Here is a 19,449-nt window from a genome sequence, read left to right on the forward strand (position 1 = left end):
TACAATTTTAAGTCCTGCCCATTATAAGATAGGGAAAGTTCAAAACCATCCTGATAAGCAAGTCTAAATGAATTGGGCCCCTTTATCTTGTGAATCACATAAGGCCCCTTCCGCAGTGATTCAAATTTTCCGTGAGCACCTTTTGGTTCCCTCCTCTTATCCCATAATAACACCAGATCTCCTTTCATGAACTTCCTGGGCCTTTCTCTCTGATAAAAAATATTTTTAACCCTCATCTAATGTTCTATAATCTTATCAACCAGCTTCTCTTTTTCTTCTTTGATCTTGTTAAGTACATGATTCGTTTCTCAAGAGAGCTTTGGAAAAACGCGTCTTCTATCACCGTCTGTAGCTTTGAAGCTGCTAATTCTAAAGGAAGAGAAAGTTGTGCACCAATACCATATACCAGCTCAAATGGTGACATTCTTATAGCTCATTTCGGTGAAGTTTGATCTGCCCATAATGCTTCATGTAGCTTCTTATGCCAATCCCTGAAATTCTCACTGACCAACTTCCTCATGATATTGATCAAGTTCTTGTTACTTGATTCTGCCTGACCGTTACCCTGCGGATAATAATCAAAAGCATGTGCCAAAGAAATTCCGTGATCATAACAAAATAAGCTCAACTTCGATGAAGAGAAATTTGATGCATTATCTGTGACTATTTTCTGGGGAACTCCAAACCTGACAAGGATATTTTTCTTAAGGAATGTACACACAATTTTTGAGGTAGTTTTCTTTATAGGGATAGCCTCCAACTACTTAGTGAAATAATCTGTTGCTGTTAATATGTGAGTGTGCCCTACACTATAGATGGGGTTCAAAGGACCAATAAAATCTAGTCCCGACTGCTTAAACGGTTCTTCAATTACCATGGGTCTTAAAGGCAAGGCGGCCAACTAGGGTTTACCTATGAACAACTTGCATTTCTCACACCTCGCCACCCAGGCGTATGCATCCCGAAACATCCCTGACCAATAATAATAGTTTCTCAGGATTTTGTACGCAGTAACTGTAGAGGAAAAGTGACCCCTGCATGCTTCATTGTGGAAAGTTTTCAATAGAGCTTCTTGGTGCGGCTTATCCACACATCAGAGGAAAGTGCCATCTAAACCCTTTTTGTACAATATGTTATTTGAGATAACATACTTTGCAGCATTCAACCTCAGATTCCTTTTTTCCCTAGGAGAAAGGTGATCTGGACAGTCTCCATATGTAAGATAATACGCCACGTTGGTGAACCAAGAATCCTGATGATCAATGAATAGGGTTAAAGGTAAACTGTCCACTTCTCTGGACTCATTCTCTGCCATCAATCTACAGAGACCTTGTCCTCTAACCATTTTAGTGGGCTTGATATCTAAATTGAATTCTTGTATCTTGGAAACCCAAGATTCTCTATTGTTGATGCCAACATCTTGCTGAGTTAAAACAACCTTTACTGTAAAATTAGGAACAAAAACAATTGCATGTGAGTGAAGTATATAATACCTGATCTGCTTCACAAATTTTAACACCACATAAGCCTGCTTCTCTATCTGTGAGTACTTCAACTCATGTTTCTTCAGAGGAATACTCATAAAGGAAATCGACACCTCCTCATTATCTTCTCCTTTTTGTACCAAAATTCCGAACATAGTATGTTCTGATGCATAGCAATAAATAACAAAGTCCTTATTATAGTTTGGGTTCACCAAGGTAGGCATGTGTGCAATTGCCCTCTTAATCTCTTCGAAATATTTTCTGCCAGCTTCAATCCACCTGAAGGCTTCTTTTTCACTCATCATATTCACAATGTATTTAGTAGTTTCAGCAAAATCAGGAATAAAACATCTTAAGAAGTTCACCTATCCAAAGAAGGACCTCACTCCATTTCTATTTGAGGGGAGACTAAGCTATTGTATTGCCTTTACCCTCTATGGATCAACTTTAACTCCTTGCAAAATGATATGTCCTAGAAGTTTTCCTTTTGTGACACCAAAAACTGACTTTTTAGGGTTTAAGGATACCCCGTGCTCTCTACATCTCACTAGAACCTTTCTCAAATCCCGCACATGATGCTTCCTTTTTCTGGAGAATGCAGTTAAATCATCTAAGTACACCACAATAATCTTATCCCTCAAATGTCCAAAGGAAAGATCCATCGCTCTTTGAAAAGTTGCCCCTGCGTTAATCAACCCGAAAGGCATCGTGTTATAAGCAAAGGTCCCCCAGGGGGTTATAAAGGTTGTCTTGTGTTGATCTTGCTCTGTGATGCTAATCTGATTATACCCAGAGAAACCGTCCAACATAGACATCATCTCCGACCCAAAAATAGTTTGTAAAATATGATCCATTGCAGGTAGGGGATAATTATCTTTCAAGCTTGCTTGATTTAAGTTTCTAAAATCAACACAAATTTGTATCTCGTCGTTTTTCTTCCGAACAGGAACTATGTTTCCAATCTAGGTAGAATGATGTAGAGGATAAATAATTCGGGCCTTCAACATCTTGTCAACCTCATGAAAAATCACTTATGCTACTTTTGGATTAAAATTTCTTAACTTCTGTTGGAATGGGTTAACTCCTGGTTTCAAAGGGATTTGATGTTGAAACTTACCATCCCTAAAATTCTTCAAATCGTTGTAACTCCATGCAAAGACATCTTTAAACTCAAACAACAAATCAATGAACTTCTTTCTTTCCACTTTAGAACAACATTTTCCCAAATTAACAAATTTAGGATCCTCGTTGGTACCAATGTTAATTTGTTTGTACTCCCCAGAGCTTTGAACCACAGGAGTTTCCTGATCTCTTTTCTTAACATATCCATCTTTCCTATCAAAAAGACGTTCAAGAGAAACTAAACCCTTTGGAATTTTATTTCCTTTTAACTGTAACATCCCATCATGTACTTCTTCTAGCGTATCTGGAGAAAACTCTTTACAACCTGTCTCTGATCCCTCATAAAAAAAGGATGTAAAAATATCAGCACATTGCAGAAAGTTTTGAATCTATTTATCATTTTCAAACACCTGCCAGGATTCAGAATTATCTAGCACACTAGGTCTATAAACTAGTTCAACCCTGTAAGTGTCGGTTGTGAAATCTGGGTATGGAATAGGCAAGGCTGCAGATATCGCCAAAGAATCCACTTTCGAATTAAACTCCCTAGGAACAACTTCAATTGAAAAAGCATCGAAGGCTTCAATCTCGTCCCAAACACGATTCCTATAGTGTTTCAATCTCTCATTTTTGATCGCAAATAAGCCCCTTACCTAGTTAACAATAAGTTCTGCGTCACCTCTCACCTTCAACATTTTGATTTGCAACCTCTTTGCCTCAGCCAGACCTAATAGAAAGGCCTTATATTCAACCGTATTATTCGTGTTTTGGAATTCCAATTTGAAAGAATAAGGAATGACCTTTCCATGGAGAGGAATCAAAATGACCCCAACCCCTGACCCAGAAGATGAACAACTGCCATCAAATTCCATATACCAGAGTTCATTTGACTTACTTGCATCTAGTAATATACTCTCATCTTGAGGGTCAGTCAATATCATGTAATTGCCAAAGCCAAAATCTTGATATGAAATTTGAGCTTTTGGATCATCAGAGGGAAAGACTGTGTATTTAGCCTTCATTTCAGGGTGCAAAAGAACTCTCTGTTTTCCAACTGTGATCACTGCTTGAGACCAATCCATCTTAATTTCTCCTCCCATGTCCTTACAAAAGGTGCGACTCAACAACATACCATAACTAGCAGGAATGTCAGCCACTAGGATTGTCAACTTGATTCTCTTGGCAGGATGTGCTACCAAGGTAACCTACGCATCTTTAATTTGTGATAATAAGGGAACTTGTTTGGAGTCCATGGAGTAACATTTTCCAAAGGTCCTTATTAGGGTTAAACCTAAATCTTTGGCCATGGCTAAAGGCATGACATTATCGGATGCTCCTAAGTCAATTATGCAATTACTCAACTTATGCCCGTTAATATATAAGGACACATAGAAAGGTTCTAGTTTATTTTCAAAATTGGGATCGAGCAGATCATCTTGCAAAGGAATAGTCCTTGATAAGCCCTTAGGAGTTACTTGAGAAGGACTGACATTAGCATGTGCTGGAGGATCAATACTCATGGGTGTCTAGGTTTCACTAGCTAAGGCATGGGCATCATCCCCTTTGACAAATTCAACCAATCTATCAAGTTCTTTCAAGTTTAATTTCAAATACTCAGCCAGAGAAATCTGAACACAAGATGTCTTGCAAAACTCAATGATATCAAAAGGGTTAGTAAAAGAATCAAAACTTGAAGGTGCAACTCCTAGAACTATTTTTGACATACCTTCATGACGGGTCAAGATTTCTTTTCCTTTTTCAGTACTGTGTACAGGTGTTATAACACCTTGACATTTCAAATTCTATTGAGTTCTTGTAAGAATTGCATATGAGGAATCTTCCAAAGAGACCAACATGTTTCCTCCCCTTTCTGAGTTAGAGACATATTCCATATAATGAATTTCAGAGTCGCCAGGCATACTTTGGGAACCTACTTCATCCACTTCTAAGATTGTTTCTCCTTTACTGATCATTTGAGAAAAACAAACCATCTTTGGGCATGAAGAACCATCATGTTCATTAGTTAAATGAAACACACAAGAATTTGCCTTGAGTGGAGGTGCTTCAATAGCAAGTCTTTATTGAACAAAGGTGTAATAGTAATTGTCTTCCTCCACCTCCACCCTGTTGATTAGTATATCTCCTAGGAACATCTTGATATGGTTGGGAATAGGAAGTATTTGCTTTAGGAGTCTGCCTCTTTAGGGCAATTACATCATTCATTAACCGTTGAATAATAGGATCTGAGGAAGTAGTGGGTTGAGCATTGGATGTTTGTACTTCTTGTTTCCATTTGCCTGCAATGATCAAATCATCCTCTAATTCAATTGTAAGAGTTTTAGTGGCATTCAAATTAGCAACCCTTTGTCTACAAATCAAGAAACTTATTTAAGAGGGCATTGAATTAATAAAAAAACATTTGAGATTATCATCTGAAGGTTTTTGGTTGACTGGAATCTTGTGTAGAATCTTATCAAATCTCACTACGAAGTCCCTCATGCACTCAGGAAATTCCTTTTTCAACTGGGATAGCTGAGCTAGGAGGGAGTGTTCATCTTCATCTACCTTGAATCTAGCTTCGAATCTTGCCTTCAAATCCTGCCAGGTTGTTATCACACTATTTGGCAAATGATAAAACCAATCAGCCACCACTCCTGTCAATGTCTGGATAAACAGCCTGATAGCCACATCCTCATGTTGAACTACTATTATTCCACAGGCTACACTAAAAGCATTCAAATTCTCATCTATAGTGATCATCCCATCCCTGCTGAATTTGGGCAAATGATCTCTGGCAGCTTTTGGCAAGGGGTTAAGGTTCAAACCTAGGTTCAATGGACCTATAGCTACCCCCCACGAGTTATTGGCCACCATTGGAAGTATAATATTAAGAGAAGTAGGATTGAATGAAATGGGTATGGGAACACCATGTAGGACCAATGCTTGACAAATTGGAGATGCAGGTGATGACGACAAAGGAGATGGAGGTCTACTCCTTTCCCTTCATTGGGGCGAGAAGGTAGATTGGAAATTTAGATTTTGTAATTCTTCAAAGATGGGATTAGAAATCCCCCCTCTCCTCTGGGATGTAGTATATGGTCTGGAGTCCAATTTGGAATGATTAGGGCAACAAACGTCTGGGAATCTGGAATTGATTGCCAAGGAGGTGGATAAAGAAAACCCTAGGAACTACTATTATTTCAATGACTAACATAGGCTGATCTAATTGTCTTTCTATTTCGCTAAGAAGAGCACTTATTCTATCATATTCTGCTTGACTTCTTCTTTTCCTCCAGGCTAGAGTATCCAGCTCTGAGGTAATGTTACTTTGTTCCTCTTGTACCCAGTTTAGATTTGGTTGCAACACAGGCAAAAACCCTTCAAGAGGCAATACCATTTATGAAGAATAGAGTATGCTATAATGACGATCTTATTTTAAAACCAATTATTCTCTTTCATCCCCAGCAGAGTCGCCAAAAATCTTTTGGTAAATAGATTTGTCTTTCCTTATTTGTTTTAAATTAAGCACTGTAGGTTACAGGAATACAGAAAAACTTTCTACCAAACAGTTGGAAAATCATTATATTGATTGACCTCTGAATTAAGGTACAACTCCCTCTAGTAAATATTCGTTCGGCTCCAAATTACATAAAATCAATAGAATGCTTTTCACCAGAAAGCACTTAAAGGAAATTGCATACACCGGTCAATACAAAATGAATGCAAGCACTGATCCATATATAACTTGTTATATAAAGCCAACAAACTTCATACGAACACTAAAACAAAATGAAAAAAAGCCTACAAAGATGAATTTAGCCAATATTTTTCTGCACATATAGAAAGTATAACAACTCCTTCAAAATAGATTTACACATAAATCAACCTTCAAAACAAGATCAAACACACAGATTTGAAATTGGAAATAGCTATTAATAAGGTTTTGCATTCACTGATAATCAACCACTTTCTGCATACACAAAGTGTTTTTAGCTAATCATAAAGATAGTCTTTTCCTAAAAACTTAGTGAACCCCTTTAAAGTCATTACAAAAGATCTTTATAGGTCACTAGACCCAATAGTTCCTTTTAACCAAAGTAAAATTAACTCGCAAGAGTTAATATGAAACAACCCTAACTACATAACTGAAACTTAAAGGAAATAACTAGACTCACTGGCAGACAACCACCAGCAACGCTAGTCATGCCGTCTTCTCAGTTCTAGTATGATCGCTCGAGTTACTGTCTTGGACCGATACCATCACTGCCTTGGTCGTGCTCCACTCTCAATGTACTTTTGGAAACTCCTAGATTACAGTTACTTGTGGCAGACTCATATGAATTACTCTCTATTTCTAGAGCCCGATCTTTCTCTTTACCATCTGCACTTTATCTCTGTGAGAATCCAAGTGATCAAGACAAACGGTGAGCATCAACTCCACTTTAGAGATCCTTGTAAAGTCTTCCACGGACAAGGATTTCTCAATCTTGATTTGTCTGATGTGGCTGCTGAACTGGTTAATCATCTCCGTAGTGTCTTCCAGAGTTTCGCCGTCCTCTTTAAGTAATTGAACATCCATGCAGTGTAAGTCCTTCTGCATGGTCACCCTCAAGGTTGTTAATTCACCACACAGACTGGCTAGCTCATTATAACCCTGTTCAATAATCTGATTACGCCACTCAATACTCTCCTTGCAAATGAAAATTACATCTTCATTTAGTTCTGACACTTGATTTTCAGCAAGAAAGTTCATTAGACCATAACGTTGAATATCACACATCTGTTTTGAAATCACAGCCCACTTAGATTTCTCCTTCTGCCACGTGACCAAGTCAGAGTCCAATGCTTTGGTGACCTCATTGGCATCCTTAAAAATCTGGACTAAATCCATTATGTAGGTAGTTGCCTGCTGCATGATCGAGGTGAGCCATTTTGAGAAAACCTTAGCAATCATCATGTTTCGCTGAACTTCATCCAAGAATTTTTGATTGCTAGGTGATTTTGGACTAAAAGGTCCTGAATGTTGGGACAATGGCAACGGGCTATTCTGCAAAGCATGAATATACTAGGCCATTTTCACTAAACTTTGTTTCAACTTAGCTTTGTCTCTCTCATCCTTCCAAGTACGGGAGATAATTCATTTAGTAGAAGTCTCCAGGTGCTTCACATCCACGGCTCTGGTTCCGACCCCCAAATCAATTCATTCAACAACATATTCCACTTCTGAAGCCGTAGTAGCATCTTTGTTGGACTCGGGTCTAGCAATGTTTGTGGTCCAATGCTTTGTGCTCTCATCAAAATCAATCATTTCCTCTGTTTTTAACTTTTTGGGCTTTGCAGACCTTCCGAGACATTTACTCACAACGTCCTCCATTGATACTGAGATCGGAACTACATTCCTTTTCTCGATGATTGAATCACTTAACCATTTTGATTCTAGAGTCAATTCTTTTGAAAGCATGGGCGGAAATCCTATGGAAGATGGCGGCATGGCATGGTCCATATGAGACTGGATTTCATGTGTCCCTGAGTCCTAAAAAATAGTATCTATGTCAATTGAAACCTTGTCTGCTCGGAAACAAGGGATGCCATTTCGCTTGGTGTTTCTTTTGCATCCAAATCTAGAATGAGATGAGAAGTTGGTGGCTTGAAATCCTTCTTGGACCTTGACCTGGTAACTTGACCAACAATGGAAAGATCAACCCCAGTGTCAAGTTTCTCTTCTTTAATCCTTGACTATACTTTTCTTGCATCAAAAATGGGAATGTTAGTCAAAATAGAAGTTTTACTTGTGGTACTCCTCTTCCCAGTTTTTCTTCTTGAACCGGTTGCTCGTGTCGGATGAAACCGACAACCTCTAAGCCTATTTTCTGTCCTGCAGATTACACTAAAAGTGCATGTCTGAATACTATCCCCCATCTTCTTTCTTCAATCCACTTCTGGAAGAGGTTCATCATGGACCCGCTTCATAAACTCTTATTCAAGTATGTCTTCATCATCAGTGATGACACCTGAGGTATCCATGGGCAATTTCATGTCACAAATTTGCTTCAAAGTTAATCTGGACCAACCCCTTCTCCATACTTCAAATTCATCCTAACATCCCTCCCAGTAATCTTCCAACTGAGGAACATGTTGATCAGGTACCATCTTCTTCACATACTGAGCAATGAAACCCTTACTATCAAAGTTATCTCTTTTCACAAAGGTCTTCAAATGAAACCTTTTAAATTCTAGTTCAAGATTCAGTGCATTAGAGACTGGCCTACAACTATAATGACCTAAATCAATGGGAAAAATCTCACTTGTTTCAGAGTCCTCACCACAATCTTTTGCGACATAAGCAAGCTGTCTAGAAACTTCGATCAAAATTCAAGAGTCTAAAACATACTTGGGAAGTGTAAAGGGTTCACCTTTAAAACCTCCAACTCTTAGATAAGTGAAGTTGCTGAACTGTATAAAGAAACTGCCATATATGTTAACAAGCTCAACTACTTCTGCAGACATTCTTTTATGCATATTACCTTGTAATTCAAAGGTTAGCCTTCCAGCGAAAACATCATTCCAATGGAGATAATCATCAACATGCCCTTTTAAGGTTAGATTAGGGTGATATTCATAAATTCTTATGCCCTGAACCCATTTTGTATGGGATGACCATGACCATTCTCTCACACAGGCAAGCATATATAATAGATAGGATGACATATAAAAATTAGGCATTCCCAGATAATTACTCAAACCTTCATGTAACCTTTCCGCAATAACAGTTCCCCAGTCAATGAATCGACTTTTATCCAGAGTGACCTGGATGAAGAAATACATCTAGTCCTCCCTGTAAAAAGATTGGGAATTACCCTTTACCCTGCTCAATAGTATCACCAAGTCTCAGATTGCAGGAATTAAATGTTCACGTGTAAAAGGTATCGGCAGCCTCGAGCCCCCTTTTTGGAATTTTAGGAGCCAATTTCGTGCAATCATAGTTCTATAATACTGCTTTTTCTCAGAGAAAATCCCATAAGATTTACCAATGGTCCAGTCTTCATAGGGTTCTTGGTGTGGAGTACCCATGTCTGTCATTACTGTCTGTTTATCAATAGACAACAAGACTTCACCATTGTTTTTCCTTATGCATCTATTTCCCTTGTCATAATGATTCATACATTCCAAGACTAACTCAGGGAAAGGAGCAGCTGTGGGAGAGGCGACAGCTTCTAATAATCTGCTCTGCGCTACATCTCTCATCATGGGGTCTGCGGTTGAATTGTTTACTCTCTCCAAAAAGACATCTAAATCTAGCTGAACCAATGCTGTATCACCTAACTCCAATAAAGAACTTACAAGGGAAGATGAGTTCATCAATTTGGCAAAATAGGCCTCATGTTTTAGTTCGTGGTTTTCCCAAATTAGTCTCAGGCGAAGAAGGAAAATGAAAATAGAAACAAATAGCCAACAGAAAACCCAGATCTTTAAAACAAATTGCAACAATTTAAAAATTTGTTGAACATACCTTCCTCTGTCCTCTATAAACCTCTATCGTAGCCTACTTCTCTTTCTTTGAAAACTCCTTTTTCAAAATCTTCTCAAGAAAATAATAATTCTAACAAGACAACTACCCAGTTTTAAATATTGAGAAAATCTTACCCATCATTACTAAAGCTGCCTTCATTACTCCTTGTTCATGTGATGTTACTCTAAAATGATTGCATTGAAGCATGCTAAAAATATTAAGTCACTTCACTTCTGACACAGTGAATCCTCACACATACTTGCCATAAATGGTAGATTTCAAATCATTGGAGAAAGAATATTCCTTCCCTTGACAGCCGTTTATCGTGCTCTAAAAGTCTGCGTTGTCACCATGTGGCAAGTCACATGTCTTTCAAGAAACCTTTACATAGCTTTGAGTCTTGCGAAACAATTGCAACACAATACTAACATGACAAATCTTTAACCTTGAACCTTGAACCAAAAAGGTTCAAGTTCAAAGTTCAAAGAATACAAAATACCAACGAGAACAAGTAAAGCTTAAAATCACATGGGAGGAAAAAAAAAATTCAAAACAATGCCCGTGTAACCTTGAACCAAAATGGTTCAAGTTCAAGTTCAAGGTTCAAGTTCAACGCAGTGTAACTTAACCAGGACTGAATTACATGAGCAAAAATTTAAGCAACTTTCTTGACCAATGAATTAGATAAGCATTACTTCAAAACAAGACGCATATGGAATGGATATTTTATATGGGCCCAACAAGCTGCAAGTTGAATTCCTTATCATTGTGAGAATTAGTTTAGTTAGTATTATATTCAAGAAAGACTTTGTGCTTCTTGTTTGTAAAATCTTGTTATAGCTTGTTGGATAAATTCGTCAATTTCCTTAAGTATCAAAGTCATAGGGAAATTGTAACAAGGTGAAGGGAGAATACATTAACTCTGAAAAAGAGAGTTATATGCCCAACACTACCCCACATATTTTAATTTCTTATTAATTAGAGAAGAGATTAATTTCTCAACATAGCTATGTGTGAATCATTTTTTTTGTCATTATATTCACCCAACATACTGGTACATATAAGATTGAAAGTAGTAAGGCAACCAATAAGCCAATCACACAAATGAATACCATAACATAGAAATTTGTACATGGAAAACCTCAAAGGGGAAAAACCACGGTGGGATTTGTGGCCCACAATATCAATCCACTGGCCATATGAAGAGATATTACAAGTTATAGGGGCTTGCACTTGCAAGAAGGCTTAAAATCTAGAGCACATTGCTCAATCACAAAAGGAGCCTCATTGACTACATACAAATCCAGACTACAATCCAGAGAAATGATTGAACTAGAAAGATAGCATCTTCTATGCCCGAATACAGTTTGGTTAAGCTCCTCCTATTTCGGTATGAAACCCTAAACCCTTACCGGAATAACCCTTACATAAATATCCTCACATACATGATCTCTCTCATATGTTTCGCATCACGTTGCATTCCATAACCTTACATCCTTCTCATTACAAAATGATCAAATAAAATGACCTATATACCCCTTTACAATCCATCATGTCTTATGTTAGCTTACAAAGATAATTTCAATATGAATATACATGTCAGATAAATAACATAAATACATGAATATCAAAATAATTGTCAATGTCGAATCTCCCAAATGATGTTTGCCTCCAATACCAATAACCTGAATATAAACCATGTCGGCCTGCATTGCCGGTAACTGAAGAAATCCATCTAGCCTATCACTGTCGGTGCCAGTGAAGTGTCTGTTGGTACTCTAGCAAACCAAAATATGAAGCCAGAACAAGTTGCCATGTTGCCATCAATAACAAGATAATGAAACCAACCAATTGAGTGTCGATTGCCAACAATGTCTCTGAACTGTCAAGAAATTCTTTTGTTCCTTTAGATGGACATAAAAATATGGATTGGAGAGGGAGATACTATCAACCAAATAGAGACTACTCCATTTCTCAATTATGCTAATATGATGTGTTATGCATGTCATAACTTTGGGCATAGAACATTGTATTACAAAAGTAATCAAATGAAATCATCTAGATACAATAAGAAGGTAGGTACCCTAATCAATCCAAATAAAGAGTCCATGAAAGTTTAGAGAAGGAAACACAACCCAAGTGATGAGAAAGACAAGAAGGACGAAACTATGAGAAAGTAATGTGCACTCCATGCACATGTGATATCCCCTAAAGCTTAAGGAGATGTTGAACCTGATCATATCTTTCGCCCCCAATTTCTAAAAAGAACAAGTGTAAAGATAGTTTAGAGGATAGGAACTAGTGATAGGGAAGTTGATAAAAATCATGTTTTTTTAAGTTAATTAAAAAATATTCATATATTTGTTGTATTTGTTTGAGTTGCAGAAGTTTATGCCTTGGCAACAATTATGGTTTGACATTGTTGGCATACAATTATAGCTTATTGTTAAAAGGCATTTAATGGTTGTTCCATACTTGTACATTTAAGGCCATGTACAAGTGCAAGTGCTAAAAGATAAATTGTAGACAGTCCATAATTCAAAAAAGGTTATGTTGAGTGGTTGAATAACAATCATTGCAAACAAAAGGGTTGCAATAGAGCTCATTTATAAAAAAATTGATCTATGTCATTGTTCAAATTTTAGATTGGAAAAAAATTTGAGCATATAGGCTGGGTCACATAGATCTTTGTGACAAATACTTTGTTTCTATAGGGAAGGATACAAATAATTAGATCAATTGGATGATAAGTATGGTGCAACATAAAAGAAAAATGATTGATGTAACAACTTGAGGATAATGAGAAATTATATAACAACAACATAGGGAGAGGTAAATGTATTAGGATGAATTAGATATTTAGAACAATGTTGAAGCTAAAAGGACAATACATATGTGAGCTATAGTAGCCTGTATGAAACAATGAATGATGTGCTATTTGCTTGCAATAACATGGACTGGGAGTAGCTTTTTTGTAGACACAAGACAATAAGGACATCAGGAGCATAAGGAAGACTTTTAGAAGAAAAATTGTGGAGTAGGAAAGGTAGACCACACATAGTAAGGTGTGTATGTGTGGATCTAAAGAAGTGAAAGGCTATGTGAAAGTGGTACAAAAGACTAAAGTGTTGATTTCATAGGGATTGGTGGTTTAGTCTAATGTAACCAGTAAGTGTATAAACACGAAGGAATATTGCACATAGAATGATGAAGTGTAGAGACAACAAGGGTAGACAAGAGATAACTCAGAGTAAAAAACAAATTGAAGAAGAACAAGAGAAGAGGAGATGAGATTGCATGCATAGCATGATGTGTTATGCGAAAGAGTAGATGGAAAAGAATAGAGTACACACCAACAAGAGTGTAGGTTGGTTCAAGGCAATGAGAGAAGAATGGAAACACATGTGGAATTAAAGAACAAATCTGATCAAGACTTTGTAGCAAAAAAAGGAAGGAGACCAAGAAAGATAACAAAAGGATAGAAATGCATACCAAGGAGTACATGTAGTCATTTGATCATAGGGTCACCAATATAGGTGGATAATAAAGAACAAAATAGAGGTAGCCCAGTTATAAGGATGGCAAGACAATAGATGCAACTATGAGCCAATAATAGACACACAATAAGCAATGAAAATATAGTGACAAAATCAACAATATGAAGACAATTTTGAAAGGTCACAAGGCTGCAAGAAGAGTAGCTATGAGTCTACATACAATCATGATACATGCATTGGATCAAAGGAAAAGAGGCTTTTAGTTTAGGGGGAGATCACAACATTAAATTATACATCCTTGGATCCATGTGTTTTCTTCCAAGGTGTTGGAGCATAATGGTTATGGTTCTTAGAGGGAGACTATTGCTCAAAAAGGGTTAGCAGGTGTTGCAAATACATAGGCACAAGAGGAGAAGTGAAATTAGTATACAAAGTGATGTGTTATCTATCATAGGAACAATGTAGTTGTGACAAGGGGAGTGACATGTGTTTCTAGCTGAGTGAAGAAGGTCAAAAGGGGAGAAGATGCATAGTTGATAGTTGGTTGTCCTACCCTTTTCCATTGTTTTCAAAAGGGGAGAAGATTAGCATGGTTGACATTAATGCCAAAGGGAGAGATTGTTGATATTAGATTATTATTAATGTCCATAGTTGAGAAGATCCATTGGATAAAGATGTAGAGATGATGAGTGTCCCAAAGTGAAGATAGACATGATAGAGAACTTGTAGATTGATAAAGCTAAGTGAAGCTATCCAATGAGTATTGGGTAGATGCAAAAGAGATTGTGCAGTTTATACCCTGGACTGAATCCCACAAGTAGTGAGATGTTGTGCTCAAGCTAGAAGAATCTTGGTGTAGAAGCTTATACTAGATAAGTCTAGGTGTTGCAATAATTCCATATAATGATCTAGAGGGAAAACATCAAGATGTCCACAAGAAGATAACTCACAAAGAAAAGTTGACTAGATTTCATTGTATGTGAGCATGCTGAAGACAATTTAGTTTCGTCAAATGCCACAAATAAGATATAGAAGGCAAGCATGGAGCGTGTTATTGGGAAATGTAATTGGACAAAGAAGACATAGGATATTGAGTTGGTAGGGCATTGAGAAACTTGGTCTGACTTAGAAAAAGTGTAGTTGCAGTAATGCAATAACATGTCATGTTAGTCACACATTGTTACAGGGATAACATAACACATCGTGTTATTGCTATCGCTACTTTCTGGTCAACTCTTTGTGTTGACCAAAGGCAACTACGAAACTGCGATAGGAGGTAGGAGAAGCGCATAACACATTGTGTTATCGCTATCACTATTTTGTGGTCAACTCTCTGCATTGACCAAAGGCAACTGCAAAACTACAACAAGAGATAGGAGAATAACATAACACATAGGTTATCACTATCTCTATTTCATAGGTCAACATTATGTGCCAGCCAAGACAATTACAAAATTGCAATAAGCGCATAACATGCAGTTTCATAGGTCAACAAATTGCATTTACCAAGGGTATTGTGAAACTGCAAAATTGCATAGCACACATGTTAGATTGTTTGCAAGACACACTAGCTCAACACTGCCCATGCATTCAATGTAGATTTCTTCTACACATAGAACTTTTGTGAGAAGAAGGATATGTTGATAGGTCCAACCATTTGCCATTTGGCAGAGTGACATGTGAATGTTAGGTGGACAAATCTATTTTGACACATTTCTGTAACTGAAAAAATAAATGCGTGTCAAAGGAGATCTTTGTTTGAACAACAAACAAGAAGAAGAGTCATATCAGATGGAAAATATATTTTTAAATGGAGGTTGTGTGCAAAATCAAATCAGATCATAGAGATTGCTGAGAAAAGAAGGAAAGGGTCATTTAATGTGGACGACTGAGACAAGAAATATTTTTTGTAGTTAAAACTGTTTGTTTTTTTTAATTTCTCTTTTGGAGGTAAAATATTTGGAGTACATAGTTGACCAAGAAGAAAAGTTATAGGATATGGGTAGTTGTTAAATGAGTAAGAGAGGGATGTAGGTAATGTAGAGAAGTGGAGAAGTGTGAAAAACACAGGAGACAGAGAGGTGAAGAAAAACAAGGGGCGTAAAGAAGCAGCTTTAGCATGTGTGCATAATATGACGCCTGGGCAGGCATAACATTGTAGAAAGGATTGCATTTAGAATGATCAGAAGGTGAAGAGGAGATAAGAGGAAGTTGAGAGCCAAAGTAGATAGCAGAAAAAAAATAGAGGACTAAGAAGGCAAAGAAAGGAGGTAAGAAATGTACAACAAACAGATGAAGAAGATAAGTAAAAAATAGAGGATACAAAATATAGCACAAAGAAAGAGCACACAGAATAAAATCTAGAACATCCACATTATATAGTGGTGTGAAATGGAGAATGTGTAGAGGGTATGTGTGTTGAATAGAGGTGAGGAGAAAAGAAAGCAAAAACAAGAAAGCACGAAGAAGAGAAGGTTGCATAGAGGGTATGAAGAACACCGAAGAAACACACAACAAGTGAAACAAAGAAAAAGACCAGAGGAGGAAGATTTTAGAGAAAAGAACTAAGAGTAGAGAGTAGAAAAAGAAGAGAAAAAAAGTGAATAGTATATACCAAAGGCTAGACAGTGTAGAGCCAAGGTAGATAACACAGATGGATATTCACATAGGGTGGGGTAGAGAAAGAGGACTAAACCAAGCAGATATTAGAGAGTTGTGTGTAGAGACAAGAAGAATGGAGTACAGAGGACAAAGCTTGTGTGAAGAAAAGAGATGAGCCATTCTCAAGCGTAGATAATACACTGGGTTACAAAACCTCATTCGTAACAAGGTACTCAATTTGTAACTGTAACATTTCTTTGATTGTAATCATTTGAGTTGGTGCTCAGATAGGGGGTTGGTTCTCCTTTGGGTTAGTTCCTATAAAGCTAAGGGTTGATTCTCTTATGGGTTGGCTCCCATAAATGTTGTAAACAAAATATTTCCATTGTGAGGCTGGATTAGAGTAGTAGTCTCTAGCAATATTTATCACCGAGGTTTTTCCCCACTATGGGTTTTCCTCGTATATCTTGTGTGTGCGTGCAAATGTGTTTAATATCTCTTTTCATAGTTTCTTGATTCTGTTATTTAAGCCTTGATTCTAGAGTAAGTTCAAGTTTTTAATTACCACTGATTCACCCCCCTCCCTCTCAGTGGTCCATTTGTGTTCCTTTAGTGTGAAGTAATTCCATACTCGATTCATCCTTGGGCCTTCCCCTCTTCTGAGACCCAAGTTTAAATCTCAAAAGGGAAATCTAGGGTAGAATTATAAGTTGTGAATCTTGGTATTTCATAATGGATTCTAGTGTAGATGTGGTTTTCAAATAAATGGATTTGTATGTTGTGAGTCCTTTTCTATAGGTGACTTGTAATGTATTTTATCAAAAGGATCTCTTAGCAATCTCATGGTTTTTCTTACAAGAGCTTATATTGGTTATATGTTGGTACTCATATAAGAAAAGCATTGTATAGTATTTGTTGATGGGAAAAAAAATCCCATGATGTGATGAAACAAAAATCCACAACAAAAAAGGAAAATTGAAGATTATAAAAATCTAAGATGATTTCTATTCTAATATTGATGCATATGTATTCATTGTTGGTATTATTGGATGAATTGATTACATGTTTCATTGATGTTTTGTCATTAATGTCAACACTAGCTATTATGGATGGTTACCGACAAACAGGTTTTGGTTACCAGTAAAAGATCTAGTGTTACCGACAGAAGAGACTATCTGTTGGACACTTGCAGCATACTTGGATCATTTAAGTATGTGTGATTTCATGTGTTATATTCTCCATGAGTATGTTTTGGTCAATTGGTATTGGCTTGATAACTAGATGCTATCATATACCTTTGTAAACCCTTACCGACATTGGTTTAAGGCTCTATTGACATAGCTTTCACTGAGGAATCATGACAGGATGCATAAGTGGTGTTGGTGTAGCTTCTAGATGGATTTTAGGATACTGAACATGTTCATTGATCGTGCTTCAACTGCTTGAAGACATTTATTTAGCGTGGTGGACATAGAATAGGTCCGGTACCTATCTAGGTTATGGACTGATATCATGCTAACGTGTACTCTACACATTACCAGGATGTTTTGGGATGTCTTATGGATTTGTAATTATTTCTTTGGTCTTAAGACGACATGGCATATCATTGTAATATGGATTTATGTAATGATCTTATTGAAGTATCTTTTAGGTGGGTGACCTAGTTGGTTTAGGTCTTAGGGTTGGTATAAATGATTGTAAGATCTCATTGTAGTGATGGTATGATGAAAGAATAAGTATCTAGTGGATTACTGAGAGGGGGGGAGGCGAATCAGTAGATTGAAAAACTGATACAAACTTCCCAAACTCAAATTCAATCAAATAAAGTAAAATTTCACTGTCAAGATCAATACTCATAAGAATACTCAACATCAACTGGTTAACTATTATACCAACTTAACAGTAAACAACATTCAACTTGTAAACATCAACATACTTCACCTCTCAATGATTTCAGTTATCATGCATTTCTGGAGTTAATCAAATCACCAAATAAGATCATAACCATAAAAAAATCACATGACACAAATTTTTATATGTGGAAAACCCAAATAGGTAAAAACCATGGTGAGATGAGCCTCACAAGATAGCTATCTTAACTCTTTTGAAGTTTGCCCTATTAGGAGCCAAGCCTGTTAAAGCTTTTACAATAAGCCCTGTTAAGAACTGATTCTATTAGGAATCACCTGGTTAAGGGAGTTTACAAATGCATTGATAAAAAGCAAATACCCTGTTAGGAGTAACCTCAGTAAAGGGTTTGAGAATCCAAGCTAATGGACCACCTTGCTAGAGGATTTAAGAAGTAACCAAGCTTTTTAGAGCTTACCTGGTTAGGGGATTTTTGTTCTGCTGTAATTGTTAGAAAACAACAGGTTTTCTTGATTTGTCTGAGTAGCACTACATTTTCTTGATCAGATCCTTTTAAGCTTCAATCTGTCTTTACTCAAACTACAGATTCATTCTCCGGTTAGGCAACCACACACTCAACTAATTTCTGCCAAATTTGCCAACAACTTTTACAAACAACTTCATCGACCTTAAATATAAATCAATTGGGTCGGTAACACAACAAAAACCTAATTCTCTCATAGAGATTACAAACAAGTTGGTACAAGTGTGACTGTTGGATTTACATAACAATCTGTACACATTCTTCAATGAAATTACAGCTACTCCATGATCACCACTTCATCAGACTTCTAACTCATCACACACTTTGCATTAGATGCAATCCACTTTGCTCATTCCCTAGACAATCAAACAAACAAACAAATATGCCAAAACAATCTGAACATATCTTCATACAATGACCACATGTGTCACCATCATTACCGCTCAATTGTCACCATCATTACCACACAATCATTAGATCTTAAACAAACATACTTGATCAGTTAGGGTTTAACAAAACAACAACTAGTAGGGTTTACCAATTACATTGAATAGAAAGGTTTTAACCTTATACACCAGTTTACCGATTCAAATCACATACTTACATACCGGTTTACAACATCTTCCTCAAAGCTCTTCCTACTGAATACAAGACAATATCAATAACAACAATATCAACAATATTACAAGTACCATTACTGGTTCAATTGATATTAATGATAACATAACATATCATTAATGCAATCTTCATGAAAATGCCAACCTGCAGATTGTGTGTCGTGGTCAAGAATTGTAATATCTTATGTGAAGGATCAGGTTGATCATTGAGGATTGAATTGGGATT

General features: G+C 36.9%; 1 protein-coding gene across 1 annotated transcript; it reads right to left on the minus strand.

Moving 5' to 3' along the window:
• Nucleotides 1–433: 433 nt before the first annotated feature.
• Nucleotides 434–3,706, minus strand: LOC131876533 (uncharacterized). The gene is made up of 5 exons (XM_059221956.1): nucleotides 3,315–3,706; nucleotides 3,017–3,212; nucleotides 2,740–2,944; nucleotides 1,152–1,647; nucleotides 434–686 (listed from the first exon to the last, which is right to left on the minus strand). The coding sequence occupies exons 1-5, from the start codon at nucleotides 3,704–3,706 to the stop codon at nucleotides 434–436; spliced, it is 1,542 nt and encodes a 513-aa protein (XP_059077939.1).
• Between the last annotated feature and the right edge of the window lie 15,743 nt (nucleotides 3,707–19,449).

Source organism: Cryptomeria japonica, chromosome 6, assembly GCF_030272615.1.
Source record: "Cryptomeria japonica chromosome 6, Sugi_1.0, whole genome shotgun sequence".
Classification (NCBI taxonomy): Eukaryota; Viridiplantae; Streptophyta; class Pinopsida; order Cupressales; family Cupressaceae; genus Cryptomeria; species Cryptomeria japonica.

Bases quoted from the DNA above. Each gene is read 5' to 3' on its own strand.
- LOC131876533 (XM_059221956.1), bottom strand. From the start codon at position 3,706: ATGGGAGGAGAAATTAAGATGGATTGGTCTCAAGCAGTGATCACAGTT. The intron at 2,945-3,016 runs GTGTTTGAAAAT...TTTTTTTATGAG, and splicing joins ATAATTCTGAATCCTGGCAG to GGATCAGAGACAGGTTGTAA. The intron at 1,648-2,739 runs GTACCAACGAGG...GCTATGCATCAG, and splicing joins GTACAAACAAATTAACATTG to AACATACTATGTTCGGAATT.